This window comes from Aspergillus mulundensis (assembly GCF_003369625.1).
Source record: "Aspergillus mulundensis strain DSM 5745 chromosome Unknown scaffold_1, whole genome shotgun sequence".
Taxonomy (NCBI): domain Eukaryota; kingdom Fungi; phylum Ascomycota; class Eurotiomycetes; order Eurotiales; family Aspergillaceae; genus Aspergillus; species Aspergillus mulundensis.
In genome coordinates, this window is record NW_020797889.1 from 2,265,879 (window position 1) to 2,278,969 (window position 13,091).

The 13,091-nt window shown below is 51.4% G+C and overlaps 8 protein-coding genes across 8 annotated transcripts; 3 read left to right on the top strand and 5 right to left on the bottom strand.

The window, feature by feature from the left end:
* Nucleotides 1–320: 320 nt before the first annotated feature.
* Nucleotides 321–1,259, bottom strand: DSM5745_02247 (60S ribosomal protein eL42; the record flags this gene model as incomplete). Its single annotated transcript, XM_026744263.1, has 4 exons — nt 321–360; nt 420–604; nt 668–760; nt 1,257–1,259. The coding sequence occupies 4 exons, from the start codon at nt 1,257–1,259 to the stop codon at nt 321–323; spliced, it is 321 nt and encodes a 106-aa protein (XP_026607426.1).
* A 291-nt stretch (nt 1,260–1,550) lies between these two features.
* DSM5745_02248 (uncharacterized protein) lies at nt 1,551–2,653 on the bottom strand (the record flags this gene model as incomplete). The annotated part of the gene is made up of 3 exons (XM_026744264.1): nt 1,551–2,176; nt 2,238–2,532; nt 2,594–2,653. The coding sequence occupies 3 exons, from the start codon at nt 2,651–2,653 to the stop codon at nt 1,551–1,553; spliced, it is 981 nt and encodes a 326-aa protein (XP_026607427.1).
* A 481-nt stretch (nt 2,654–3,134) lies between these two features.
* On the top strand, nt 3,135–3,554 carry DSM5745_02249 (NEDD8 family protein RUB1; the record flags this gene model as incomplete). The annotated part of the gene is made up of 4 exons (XM_026744265.1): nt 3,135–3,145; nt 3,210–3,264; nt 3,320–3,402; nt 3,461–3,554. The coding sequence occupies 4 exons, from the start codon at nt 3,135–3,137 to the stop codon at nt 3,552–3,554; spliced, it is 243 nt and encodes an 80-aa protein (XP_026607428.1).
* Nucleotides 3,555–4,226: 672 nt separating this feature from the next.
* On the bottom strand, nt 4,227–5,299 carry DSM5745_02250 (uncharacterized protein; the record flags this gene model as incomplete). Its single annotated transcript, XM_026744266.1, has 3 exons — nt 4,227–5,051; nt 5,106–5,182; nt 5,242–5,299. The coding sequence occupies 3 exons, from the start codon at nt 5,297–5,299 to the stop codon at nt 4,227–4,229; spliced, it is 960 nt and encodes a 319-aa protein (XP_026607429.1).
* An 835-nt stretch (nt 5,300–6,134) lies between these two features.
* On the bottom strand, nt 6,135–7,794 carry DSM5745_02251 (flotillin domain protein; the record flags this gene model as incomplete). The annotated part of the gene is made up of 6 exons (XM_026744267.1): nt 6,135–6,304; nt 6,361–6,591; nt 6,644–7,161; nt 7,210–7,583; nt 7,635–7,734; nt 7,790–7,794. The coding sequence occupies 6 exons, from the start codon at nt 7,792–7,794 to the stop codon at nt 6,135–6,137; spliced, it is 1,398 nt and encodes a 465-aa protein (XP_026607430.1).
* A 1,162-nt stretch (nt 7,795–8,956) lies between these two features.
* On the top strand, nt 8,957–9,426 carry DSM5745_02252 (putative tubulin-specific chaperone Rbl2; the record flags this gene model as incomplete). The annotated part of the gene is made up of 3 exons (XM_026744268.1): nt 8,957–9,124; nt 9,186–9,272; nt 9,325–9,426. The coding sequence occupies 3 exons, from the start codon at nt 8,957–8,959 to the stop codon at nt 9,424–9,426; spliced, it is 357 nt and encodes a 118-aa protein (XP_026607431.1).
* Nucleotides 9,427–9,560: 134 nt separating this feature from the next.
* On the bottom strand, nt 9,561–10,602 carry DSM5745_02253 (uncharacterized protein; the record flags this gene model as incomplete). Its single annotated transcript, XM_026744269.1, has 2 exons — nt 9,561–10,528; nt 10,581–10,602. 2 exons carry the CDS (start codon nt 10,600–10,602, stop codon nt 9,561–9,563), a joined length of 990 nt encoding a protein of 329 aa, XP_026607432.1.
* A 926-nt stretch (nt 10,603–11,528) lies between these two features.
* On the top strand, nt 11,529–12,473 carry DSM5745_02254 (uncharacterized protein; the record flags this gene model as incomplete). Its single annotated transcript, XM_026744270.1, has 1 exon — nt 11,529–12,473. The coding sequence occupies one exon, from the start codon at nt 11,529–11,531 to the stop codon at nt 12,471–12,473; it is 945 nt and encodes a 314-aa protein (XP_026607433.1).
* Between the last annotated feature and the right edge of the window lie 618 nt (nt 12,474–13,091).

The window sequence follows — 13,091 nt, forward strand, 5'->3', positions numbered from 1 at the left end:
AGAATAACAAGAAAAATGTTGAAGAGGACGTTCATCATGAGTCATCAATAAAACAGTAGCAGGATCTACAAAGGTCAAGACACCCACCAGGCCGAAGACAAAGTGAGGCTAGCAAGGTGAACAGAGAGCAAGAGCAGGGAAAATAATGGGATTCGTCAAGAGACCCGATCAGTCGTCCGGAGTCACATAATATTTCTTTTCGATTTCTAAATGTGAAATCCTATTTCATTTTCCATTGCCCAATATCATATGCTTTCCGCCCGCCGGAATAGCAGCGCGTGCAATGCAGGAACCCAGAGCCGAACAAGGAAATCGCAAAATTAGAAGACAAGAGCGGCACCCTTGGTCTTCTTGTCACCACTGTACGAACACACATGTTAGCACCAGGCACCTTCAAGTATTCAACGAGCGCAACGTACCCCAACTCGAAGTGCTTGCAGCGCTTGAGAGCGAGCTGCTTCTTGGTCTTGCACTGAGTGCACTCGAGGCGCAGGACGACCTTCTTGGTGGTCTTCGCCTTCTTGTGGAAGACGGGCTTGGTCTGACCACCGTAACCGCTCTGCTTACGGTCGTAACGGCGCTTACCCTGGGCGAATAGGGAGGCCTGAATAGTCGCATCCATATCAGCATTCGTTCAGTCGTGTCCGTGGGATGCGGTGGTGTTCACCTTTCCAGCCTTGTACTGGGTGACCTTGTGCTGGGTGTGCTTGTGGCACTCCTTGCCCTTGCAGTACGTCTTGCGGGTCTTGGGAACGTTGACCTATTGCACGAGAACTCGTCAGTTTCTGGTGCGTGGAATGTAAACTGATGGACATAGTGCGGTCGGAGTCGGAACTCCGCTACACTGCATGTCCCTGGACTTTGAAGAAATGTATATTCGAAATCGTGCTTCGGAATATAAGCGTGCTAACAAAACTTCGTAGTCGTCGTCTATTGCGGGCTTAGGCTCTGGTCTCCGATCGCACGCTGGTTGTAATATTCGAGGTAGCCGAAGGTCGCTCCGTCATGAGACTGATTCCACAGACTGTTGGTCCCTTGCGCACACCATCATTCCGCGTGTCCAACCGCTTGCGTTGACGAAGATTCTTTCATAGGTGTCGAGTGCCGTCTCGGTATGCATTCGCCATCCTTTCCTTGTCGCCGTAGCCGCTATCGCCGTCCATTGAATCGCTCCGCAAAAGACGTATATTTCGAATCGAATTTCTCCAAAGTCCAGGAACCGACAGCGCACTCGATAATGGAATATGGTCTCTTACCATTTTGACTGATTTTGCCGGCTCGCGGGTTGCTGGTCGTTAGTGGTCTCTTGTCGTGAGATCAAGTCGGGTCAGGCGTGGTTGTGGGATTTCGTTTCGCTTAGGCCGGCCCTATCGGCGTGTGGACGGTCTAAACTTCTTTTGGTCGTGCCAAGCCATCGGATCCAACCAATTCTACTCCATCATGCCTGAGGCGCTAACATGTTCAATTCCCTCTCTATGTTCACTTGTCTATTGATTCTCTATTCAACATCTTATCAGAGCCTGGATCTGAGTGCCTGGCATGAATTCGGGTTACTCAGACGCTCTCCCGACCAGCACCTTCTCACCACCCCCATACCACGATGGCCCCTTGTTAAATTCCAAACCTTGCTCCTGCCCAACAACCCATTCTCCCTTCGCTGGTATACTATCCTCTCCATCTTCTCGGGGCCAGTACTTCTCTTTCAACATCGCATTCACCCCCTCTATCCTCTGGACTAATGTAGCCACATTGCTGCCATCCATTTTCTCATCGTCAAGCAAGAACCCATTCTGGGTCACAAATCTCGCAATGGTAACGTGCGCCGAAGGCACAACATACCTCGCCGCCAATGCAACTCCGGACTCAAGGACTGTGGCGGCCAGGTCTCGGCGTAGATGGTGGTAGCTATATGCATCTTCATGCGGCCATTTATCTACCGCTATAGGCTCTCCGGCGGCAGGGAGAAAGCTCAGTGCCATTGCCGAGGCGTCATAGCTGACAATGGGCTTGACGAGGCGTACGCGATGGTTGTTATCAGGTATGTAGTTGGCGAGCTTCTGTGCGGTGCCGTCCTGCAAGAGCCGTCCAGCTAGGGCGTCGATTTCTTCTTGGGTGCATGAACTGGCTATCTCCAGCGTTGTGATATGCAGCGACTCGGGAGGCGAGAACCAGAGAGCTAGTAGATGTTAGCAGATTTTGTTTACTTTCAGAGGTAAAGAGACTGGGTTGGTACGAACAAGGTGCTACATCAACAATCTCCTGCTGAATCTCAGCAACCAGCTCTTTGATGTGCTTTGGTGGCCGAGCGTAGAGATTCAAGTTATGACGGTGGTCGACAAACTTTACTAATGCTAATGTCGGTGCTGCTTCTGGCGCTGCGACTTCACCGTCATTTTGAACGACGGATTGCGCGACTAGCTTGCTCAGGATCTCGTCAATTTGCCAGCCAGCGAAGTCCTGATGGAGGAGTTTCTCCCGAAACTGGGCATTTCTGTTTGTACGGTGAGTTTCGTATCGCGCTTGGATCACCTTCTATTGGTATCGGAATTAGCATAGCTCTGATATTTGTTGTACCTGGAAACTAGGCCCTTACGGGGTTATTTTGGCAGTTGACAAGTAGCTCATCAAAAGGGTTCGTAAGAGGTGACAACATTATCAAGCTGGGTGGACAGATCCTTCCTTGATTGATGCCGGTATAGATCCCAAATCAAAATGTAGAGTGGTCTGCGGAAACTGGCTATATATACCGGTTAAAAGCATGGGCTACTGCGTGTATATATTTCCTTTTCCCTATCCTTCTTCCTATCGCGCGAAACTGATCGTGGATATGCAAAACACCCCTGACTCAGCACTGAAGTCCCATGAAAGCCTGCATATTCTTCTGTGATCAAAGATGTGTCCTTCACATTTGTTGTGAAGCCTATGCTAGGCATCCTTTACCATCAGTGTTGCTCTGCCCCACTATTACCTAGACCCCGCCACGCCCACGGCAGGCTTTCCGTCATCCTCTCTAACTCTCTCTATCAAACGCCGGCATCTTCCCCTCATTATCACCTCCATTAGCCCTTGCTCACCTATACCTCACTCCACCGAAATACTTTCAAGCAAGCGGTTAAACTGCCACAGCCCTCAAAATGTTGATCAAGTCAGTTTACACCATCCACCATCCATTCTCTTGCAGCGGCTAACGGGAGATCTCCAACGCCCAGGGTCCGTACACTTACCGGAAAGGAGATCGAGCTGGACATCGAGGCCGACTACAAGGTATAATATACGGCGCGATCTGATACCAACTCTACGATGCTGATAGCTATCCTAGGTTTCTCGGATAAAGGAGCGTGTTGAGGAGAAGGAGGGTATCCCGCCTGTCCAGCAGCGGTTGATTTTCGGTGGAAAACAAATGTATGTCAAGGCTTCTGGCATTTTTATTTCTATCGCTTACCTGTCTTCTTGCTTGTAGGGCCGATGACAAGACCGCCCAAGACTACAACCTTGAAGGTGGCGCGACACTACATCTCGTCCTTGCCCTCCGAGGCGGCTGCGACGCCCTCTAGTTGATTTCTTTATGTCGGGCAATCGAACGACTTACCCCTTCGGAAGCACAAGCGACAGGTCTTCTGTTTCGACCATGGTGACAAGTTGGAACGGTGGAGCCGGGCTGCACAATGGGAACGACGCGAAATCTAGGTACTGCGAGGTGGTTTGCGCTTTAATATACCCAAGTTGAAGACGGGCATGATATCTTGGTCTTGATGCTTTGCCGCTGGGAGCAAAGGAGCAGTATCATGCACCCGGAGTTTTCAGCATGATTCAAGAGTATGACACCCATATGGGCGCACTCACCTCATGTGACATATGAATCCACACGATAAACTATCTCGTCGCCGCTCGTTCGGCATCGGGTAAGCAGGACGCCCGAATATGTAGATGTTCGAATGACCGTGAGCACGAATGCGAACGCGTAGTATCCTAAACAGGCGTAGACGATGTGGAATTTGATTGAGGACCGCACCGGGGCATCGCTGAGAGACGGCACTCCAACGCCCACCCGGCTCCAAAAAAAAAAAACCCGTGTACATAGATACCCCAAACTCCGCAGCAATATCCGCCAGCTCACTAACGCCAAAAAGTAAACGAGATACAAAGTTCGTAGTCAAAACCGCCTACCGCACAAGCCAACGCCCATTGCTAAAGATAAATAGAGATAAATACCGACGAAGAAGAAGTTAGTTCATCCTCTTCTTCTTCGGTTGAATGAAAAGGTTAGGAGCGGGCCGTTTCCGAATTGTTGCGCGAGGTGGTGACGCCCTTGACGCTTCTGAAATCGTATTAGCACCAGGGCGAGAAGACTCGGCGCCCGATGAAGTTCTGGCTGACACAGATATTTCCGTAGAAGACATTTGTTGAGGGGTGTGGGATCGGGAAGAGGCTGCAACGTGGCCCGAGGCGATCGCACGTAGTCTGGCTTCTCTCTCCCGCAGAGATGAGTTATTAGCAGCTGGAGAGCCGCTTTGGCTTCTGCTTCCTGAAACATCCTGCAAGGGAGAGCGCCTGGGGGCCCGTAGCAGTGGTCGCCGAGCGACGGCCGGCTCAGCAGGTCGACGATGAGCCTCTACTAAAGAGCGTGGAGCCTGCTGCACCTGCGTCGCCCTGTTGTTGAGCTGCTTAGTCGGAACAGCTAAAACGTTGTTTCTCTTTGTGGCGGAGAATATGTTCTTCTTCTTTGGTGCGAAGCCCGCGAATGTGCTATATCGATGCCGGGCAGTCGTCCGGCTCCGCGGGACGCCGATGGTCCTTCGGTCGGCCACAAATTTGGTGCTATGCTTCTCTCGTTCCGAGCTCAAGCCATCGAGGGCCATCTTGAGTCTTTCCGCATCCTCATCTACTCCCCTTTGGACTTCATCTCGTAGTTCACAATATAGGTCGTACCAGCAGTCCGGCTGCTCTTGCAAGGGGAATTCGTCCCAGTTGGGTATATCGCGCTTTATAAACTCGAGCCATAACTCGGAATCATCATTCATAATATGTGGTGATTGCACTTCGAGGGATCTCTGACTCGCGGGTTAGGGGTGGGTAAACCGTAAGGGTGCGAGTCGGCAACTAACCAGCTTCTCCGGGCTTTCAATCTTGAGCAGGAAAGGGCGAGCAAGCGCATAAGGAATGTTGCCGATATCGTTGAGATCTAAAAAGCAAGTGAGGTCAGTAAGAGCGCCTGAGAGCGTAAAGGTCTCCTCCACTTACACTTCACGTTCCGAATCGCAGTCGCAGTACAGAGCTGGCGCAAGGTTGGGGGAGACATAGTGGACGACTCGAATGACAACCAAAATGAGACCAAAAAGAGAGCATGGGCGAATTATAACATATCATACTAGCAGAAAGGCATGCAAGAATCGCCCGAAATTCACAATCAAAGATAAGACGAAGTGAATGGGTATTCAAGCTGCGGTTCCAGCGTTTATATATGGCCGGCGGCGTCGATCCAGCCCGAAACGGATGACATCACATGATTGGCTGAGATAAAAAGAGACCGAGTTTCAGCCTCTCATTCACTTTGCTTTGGTATTCAGCCATGTTACTAAGTTTGGTCACTTCGGCGGCAGCACACTCTGCGCAGTGAGCGGAGTTGAAAGTGAAATACCTGAGACCAGTTCCTGTCTGGAATGGGACAGCTAATTCCAAAGAATGGCCCCCTTTGGCCGGCCGCACATATATTGTTTCACCGTGTTGGGGACCGCTTGGTTTTTTCAATCTGGACTGATTGTGTGATTGGCACCTTGTAAGTTGAGTATCGTTTTTGGAGTCGCCTGGATATGGTGCCAGTCTCCGACAAGTGGAATACGACTGTCGGCTTTCAAGTATACGGCCCTGTTACGACTTGAGCGACCTTTGTCCGCGGTTGAAGATCAAGTCCTTCAACGCGTGGCCTCCGTACTCATTGCGGGACAATGCCGCGAAAAAGATGAAGTGAGTCATCAAAAGCATGTATGATTGATTCTTAACCTAAACAACAACAGAGACGACTAAGTCGTCCATGGAATAGGACCTAACAGATAGCAAAACAGTCGACAGAAGAGTCGGGGAATCACAAGGTATCAAGAAGCGTGAATCAAACAGGGCTTATCACCCAGCTAGCCCTACTTGCTGGCCACGGCCTTGGGATTTGCTGCGCCTTCGCCATCTGGTAGCTGAGCAAACCATTGCGGGGGCTTGATGCCAGTCTGATCATGAATCGTGCTGAGCAGGGGAGGAAGACCTTGCATAATATTTCGGATCGGGCCCATTGCATCGCCAGGACCGCTTGCATCTGTTCGCACGGTTTATTAGTAAAATCCATAGCCGCGAGCATGAGGAAACACTTACCGCCAGTGTTCCATGTGGTGATCTTGGGCTGAAGACCTTGAATAGCCTGGCCGTTGGCCAGAGCCAGTCTCTCGTACATGCCGGTCTCGATCATCTTCCACTGGAGGAAAGCGTCGGGACCACCGAGGACGCCAATAAGGGCCCCGTAAGCCTTGGCCATTTCGAGGACACCTTCGGCTTCGCGCTTCTTTGTGTTAAACGCGGCATCTGCGTCTCTGGACGAGCGGTAGACTGCGCTTGATTAGTACACCCTTCGGCATGGAGACATTGCCCGGCGACTTACATTTCGCATCTGCTTCCATTTTGTCTTCGTAGAGCTTCGCTTCTGCAGCCTTCGTGCTAGAGTAGTAAAGCGCATCTGCCTGTTCCTGGGCAGACTCTCGCTCCACTTTACTCTTGGTGACCTGCTTAGCCCTAAGGCGCTCGAGCTCTGTCTCCGCCCGCTTGGTCTCAACCTGCTTCTGCAGCTCTGCGTCCCTCGTTTCCGTTTGACGCTTAGCAATGATCTTGCCCATTTCCACTTGGGAATCAAGCTCTGTCTGGCGGTTCATGAGCTCAGAGTCGGCCTTGGCTTTTTCGGCCTTTCGCTTGGTTTCGAGAACGGCGGTGTCCGCATCGATCTTGGAGATTTCTTGCTTGGTCCGTCCCTTCTTCTCGGCCTCACCAATCTCACCTCTCATCCGGGCTTCTGCGACATCTATTTTGGCCTGGTTCAGGGCGCCTTCGTGGGCCTTTCGACTTAGGAAGGCGAAGTACTCGCTGCCCTTGGTGTCCTGGAGCTCCTTGACGTTGGCATTGTAACTAGGACATGGTCAGTTGTAGCCCACTATATGGTATGACGGAACGCACATTTTGAGTCCGAACTGCTCAAGTTCGTTCTGGACATTGGCGATGACTTTCGACTTGAAGATTTGGCGCTCCTTGAAGATTTCCTCCATCGTCATGCTGGAAACGATGACGCGGGTTTCGCCTTCGATGATACCCTTCACGATATCCTGGACATGGTTTCTAGTAGCCGGTGTGGTCAGTTCTTCTACCGCCGGTTGCCTGGCGGACTTTTCGTCGGCTTTGCCAGATAGCAAGAGCGCGTATTTTTTGAGGGACGACAGCTTGTCCTCTGGGCCGATGGTGAATACTGCAGGTAGCGAGAACTGAAGCTTTTCGATTGTCATGGCCTGCAGGCTAAGGGAGAAGTCGAACGGCATGACCGAGATTCTTGCGCACTGCAGACATGGTCAGAAGAGTCGCTGATGACTGTGTCTTGTAGAACATACCCGCTGCCATGGCCATACCCAGGCTTTTTTGAGAATCTCGATGTCTGCGATCCCGGCTCCAGTGAGCACGAGGTACTCGCTTGGTTCAGCAATGCAGTATCTGCAAGTCCAAATTAAGATCGGTTGATAACAGGCTCAAAATGGATATTACATACCTCATGTTGTCAATGGATGGGCAGATATATATTCCGAATGACAAAGTATGAGACGAGACGATGGAAGATGTAAGGAGCTAGGATTACGACAGGCGCAGGGCCACTTATATATGCAGTTTTCTACGAATGCAAGACATGTAAATGGGTCAAAGGAACTCTCTTTGCCGTTTGCCGGGGACAGCTGGGCAGTGCCCTGTCGCCCGGTTTGAGAGGCCGTAAAGATGTTTGACAACAAGGTTTATCAGCCTACTCATCCGCCATGCGCTGCCGACCTTTCGCTGTCAGAGTAAGCGAGCGCCGAGCACATGCAGTACAGATGCACGCTCTGAGGTGCCGGGCAATTTGCAGCGGAGTATGCGATGCTGTTACTGGTTGGTTGTGTGCCCCGGGGGCCCGGACGCTGATCGCGGGGAAGACGAGCCTCATGGTAGGATGATCTTTCAACCAGAATGCCCAATAACGGCGAGAGAAGATGAGCCAAGCTGCCTTAGGCCGAGAGGCTATGATGGTCGGCAAGGCTGAAAATGCCGACTCCTTGACCCTACCGTCGGTAAGTTTGCGCAGCCTCGCGAAGCTTCAGTATCACTGCCCCTGGATAGGTAAGGCAGCTCAGCATAATGCCGGAGTTGCCCACTTGCCCGGTTGGTGGACCCATTGCGACAGTTTTGATCATAATGTCTCTGGTCGTTTTGGGGACGAAGAGACACTGAAGGAGAGAGAGCTGTAGAGGCCGTCGCAGTCTTTCAAGCTTGGTCCAATCAAATGGTCGGGTGGGGAAAGCTCATGCAGCCATGCTTCTACCCGATACCTACCTAAGCAGAACAAACAGTGCAAACCCCTTTATCACCAGCGTCATCGGAAGTGGAGGGGCAGAAGCTGGTTTAACATCGCTACCTCATCAAGTGCTCAAAAGTTGAATTTACTGAGACATAAGCCGCAATTAAGACAGTACGGCGTAGGTGAGTTCCGGGATCCTGTTTTTCTGAACCCGCAGTCGTATACTGCACCTTAAAGACATCAGAGTCATCGCGCTCTTTGTATGCTCCCCGCCACAACCATACTCCGAATATTGATAGGTTCTAATCGGCCACTGTTATCTCTTCCTATTTCTGCTTTTCCACATCCTGATAGAGAAATACTTATGCAAAGCTAAGGAATAGGAACATCATGGCTCCGCGCTCTCAGCTAGAAATCACCACAAGCGCCGTCCTGCGCCTGATCAAGGAAGAGGAGTCATACCGCCGCGAGGCAGAGCAGCAGAACGAAAGAATTGCGAAGCTAGAAGCTCAAGACCCTAGTGCAGATGAAAACAGAGACTACATGCTGAAGCAAGAGGTAAGCTGCGTTCTCGGCACTCTTAGCCTATCAGGCACGGCTTGCTGATCGTGTGTGTCAGCGTGCTGCACTGGATGAGACGGTGAGGATTTTCCCGAGTTTGAAGCAGAAGATTGAAGAGTCTATTACCAAGCTCGATGGCCTACTGGTGAGTTCTCGTTTTGATAAGCTTTGTGCGACCATACTGAGACTTGCGTTAGATCGAAGAGGGAAAGAAGGGAGCTGAAAGCAACGTTGAGCATATCAATGCCGCTAAAGAAGCCATTGCAAAGGCCAGGGTTGCCGAGCGGGAAATTGCTTGAATGATTGATGACTCCAGAAACCAATGATAAACATGTCCACTGGGACAGGAAGTATGTGAATTCATAAAAATCCGTTTCCGGGAAGTAAGCCACCACCTGACTCCTGACTCCGTGAATGCATAAAACCATATCCTCTATGTAGTGTCCATTTTGTCGCCGTTGCGGTCATCCGGTAACTCTTCGCCTTCCTCAAGATCGTCATGTTGTTCGCCCTCATCACCCGTCACCTCGCCCTCGTCCACCATGGTCGCGTCTTCTTTGTCTGTTTCGGCAGTGGTAACTTGCCGGAGAGGTGTCGTAGCTCCAGGCGTGGCTTTGTCCGCCGGTACTGCGAGAGGCGAACGACTCGCTTCATCTTGACCTGGCTGGGAAGGCGTTGAGCTCTCTTCTGGCCGAGGTGTGTTGGCACCGCTCAATTTCCCCTTGGAAGCTTTCTCATCGTCTTCATCCTCATCCTCTTGCATGCCTTCTCGACGCTCTACCTCCTCCTTCTCGTCTCGAATCAATCGCCGAAGCTGCATTCCTTCTTCCACAATGCGACCAAATTGTTCTCGTCTCTCTGCCCAAGTCTTCGCGTAATCTCTGCTCTCGTTTTCCAACTCTGCAATCTCCGCCTGCAGTTTTTGCAGATTTGCCTGCTGATCTTCTCGCGGCTTCAGCAGTCTGTTGCTGGTGATCTTTTCCGTCTGTTCGTCATAGCTTTTCCTTAGTATTAGAATTCGTTGCGCTTCCTCCAATTGAACGCGTAGCTCGGTAGTGCTATTGCGAACTGCCTGCATCGTGGAAAGAATTCGCTCCTTCTCGGCTACGTATCGTTCTCTTTCCTTCTCGTTGCTGGTGAGCAGGAACTGTATTCGTGCAATGCTGCCCTCAAAGGCCGCAAAGTCTAGCGATGCATCTTCACGAAATTGACGCCATTCCTCCAGCTTTTTCTGTTTCTCTGCCTCCGCAGCCGCCGCAGCCTTTTCGTCGGTTCCCTCGGGCGGGGGCGTAGGAAGCGGCGCATTCGTAATGACGATCGATTCGGGGTTTAGAAGGCGCTTGGAAATTCTTTTGAAAGGCTTTTCCTCGACATTCAGCAGACGCGACTTGTGGAGAGCATCTAGATTTCCAAAAGTTAGGTCTGAAACAAATCTGCGTTGGCACGAACCGACCTTCATCCGCCTGATCTAGCATCCCGTGAGACGTCATGATGGATGTGCTTATCCGCTACGCTGAATAAAAGGCGATGGAGGTGGGGGAGCGCGTGTTCCGCTTTCTCGGCCACCGAGAGGAGCTCGGGTCTGGCTTAAAGGGAGCGGTAGCGGTCAGTTGAAGCTGGAGAAACACGCTAGGCGGAAAGGTGACCCTCCGTCTCCTCTCAAACCCCCCATGCGGGTTGCTTTCTCAAACTATTACTGCAAATCTGCTACTATTGCTGTTACTGTTACTACTCCGTCTCTCCCTGAATTTTATTTCTTATATTCGACCAACCCTGCTGGCATCTGTTGGTTCACATTGAGCCCGGCTTTTCGGCTTACTTATTCAGATCGGCCCGATACCGTAACCTACTGGGATCCTCTGTGTTCGCCGTACTCACCTTTGCTCTTTCGAACACAATACCCTTCAGATCTATGATTACTGGTGCCTATTTACGTAAACGATGCGAAACCGGTCGTCGCGTTCTTGGGATCAGCAACATCGAATGAAATTCCACTGATGGAAAGCTCTTTCGGTACCGACTCGTCGCCATTCGTTTTGCGCCGTGAAACCTGATCGAAATGACGGAGATGTATTCGGGTCTCCATGTGGGCCAGCGGTTCCCATCGTTGGAGGACTTCAAAGCCCTGGTACGGAGTATATCTGTTCGGCAGCATTGGGAGCTTCGCGTGACGCGGAGCAACAAGAAGAGTGTGGTAATAGGCTGCCGGTCTGGGCCCAAGCCTGGACCCGACTGCTACTTTCGCGTCGTTTGTCGCGCAAATAGGAACGCAACGTATATCAGCAGTCTTTTGGATAATCATAGCTGTCGACACAATGCGACTTCCACGACGAAAACCCCGGCTCGTTCAGAAGCCTCCCATGTGCGGTTCCTGCTTCGTGAGATACCGAAATTGTTCAACATGCAGAACAAGATCAAGGCGCAGGAGGTTGTCGACGCGGTAAAGCGGTATCATGGATATGATATATCGACCAGACAGGCCCAGCGCGCTCTTATCAGGTTGCAGCAGCGGGATTCACAGCAGCAAAGCGATGCAGCCAATTCTTCAAGTGGGGAGGACCGGGAGAGTCAGCCGCCGCCTGTAGAAGGGCAGAGCGAGGGTTCAGCATATAGTGGAATTCCGGGCCAGAGGTGGCTGCCCGAGTCTGTTCCACCGAGTCTCGTTGATAGTACCCAACCGCCCCTGAACGGAGATCCACGAAACACGACCTTTTCGACCACACCTCTACAGGGACAGCCCATACAGCAACATCCGCAGCAGCTACATAATCCTCAGCGAGTACGACCCACTGTCCAGACACAACAGCCGCTGCCTCCGCCCACTCCCGTCCTTCAAGCGCCAGCTGTTCCACAACATGAGCAGACCCTTAACCATTCCCTCCAATCTCAGCAAACCTCTCAACAGCCTAACTATCCCCTACCGACTGCTACTCAACCTACTCGACAAACAGGACTCGCCAAATCTCCAACGCAAGCCCAACAACCTGGGCACGGTCATCATTCTGCACCCCAGCTGGTCCTGTCCAATTTCAAGATCGAATTTTCTTGCACTACGTGTGGAGCTCTGAATCAGAGTTTCTTCCCAAATCAAGGGAACGTCACTGGCGCACACTACGTTGCTCCGCAACCCATGCCCGAGCATGTCGGAATTCCACACGCGGGTCCCTCGGCACCTACAGCCGCTGCTCAGGGCATTGTTGAGAGCGCAACCGAACGCCTGAACGATGCGCATAGATTTGACAGCGCTCGTAGGGCTAGCACTCGCGGGGCGCCATCTCCTTGGGCGGCAACTGGCCCCATGGATGTTTCACTGGCTTCGGCGCATGCTCACAATAGCCCAACATAGGATTCGGGCCCTTGGCTTTCAATTATCTTTGCATTACACATTTCAACTTCGCCAGCGGAGCGCATTTCTCCTTTACTCTATCTAATACCCAATCTGACTCGGCGGACACTACCTCACTACTTATCGTTGCCGTACACATCTCTCCTACTATCTCAATTTCGCTCTCTCGTGCTATCTCCTTCGTACTCACCTCTCTGCCTGTCTTTTCTATGGTTCCTTTCTGTTCACCATCTATTCCCCACATACAGTGTCGAATTCTTCTTTTAGTGTATACCCGGACTCGAAATCAGCCGGTCCTTCAATATAATCCAATAGATAGGATGCATATCCTACATATTTTAGTAATCCACTGGCCGTTGTGTCTGGCCTTGATTTGAACTCCCGGCCAACAGAGAGCATCCAAGGGAAAAAAAAACCCTGTGGATGATAAGAGATGAGACATCATGATCGTTTCGATAGACTTATCACGATATCTAGTTAGTGCGATGTGATGAGTGGTGGTTCTTGGGCCAGGAACCGTCCACGGAACGCGTCTTGGCGGGTCTTTCAGATCCGAATGAGCCCAACCTTCTCCAACTATCCACTGTCCGTCATCGCCAACAATGACTACCCCTACCT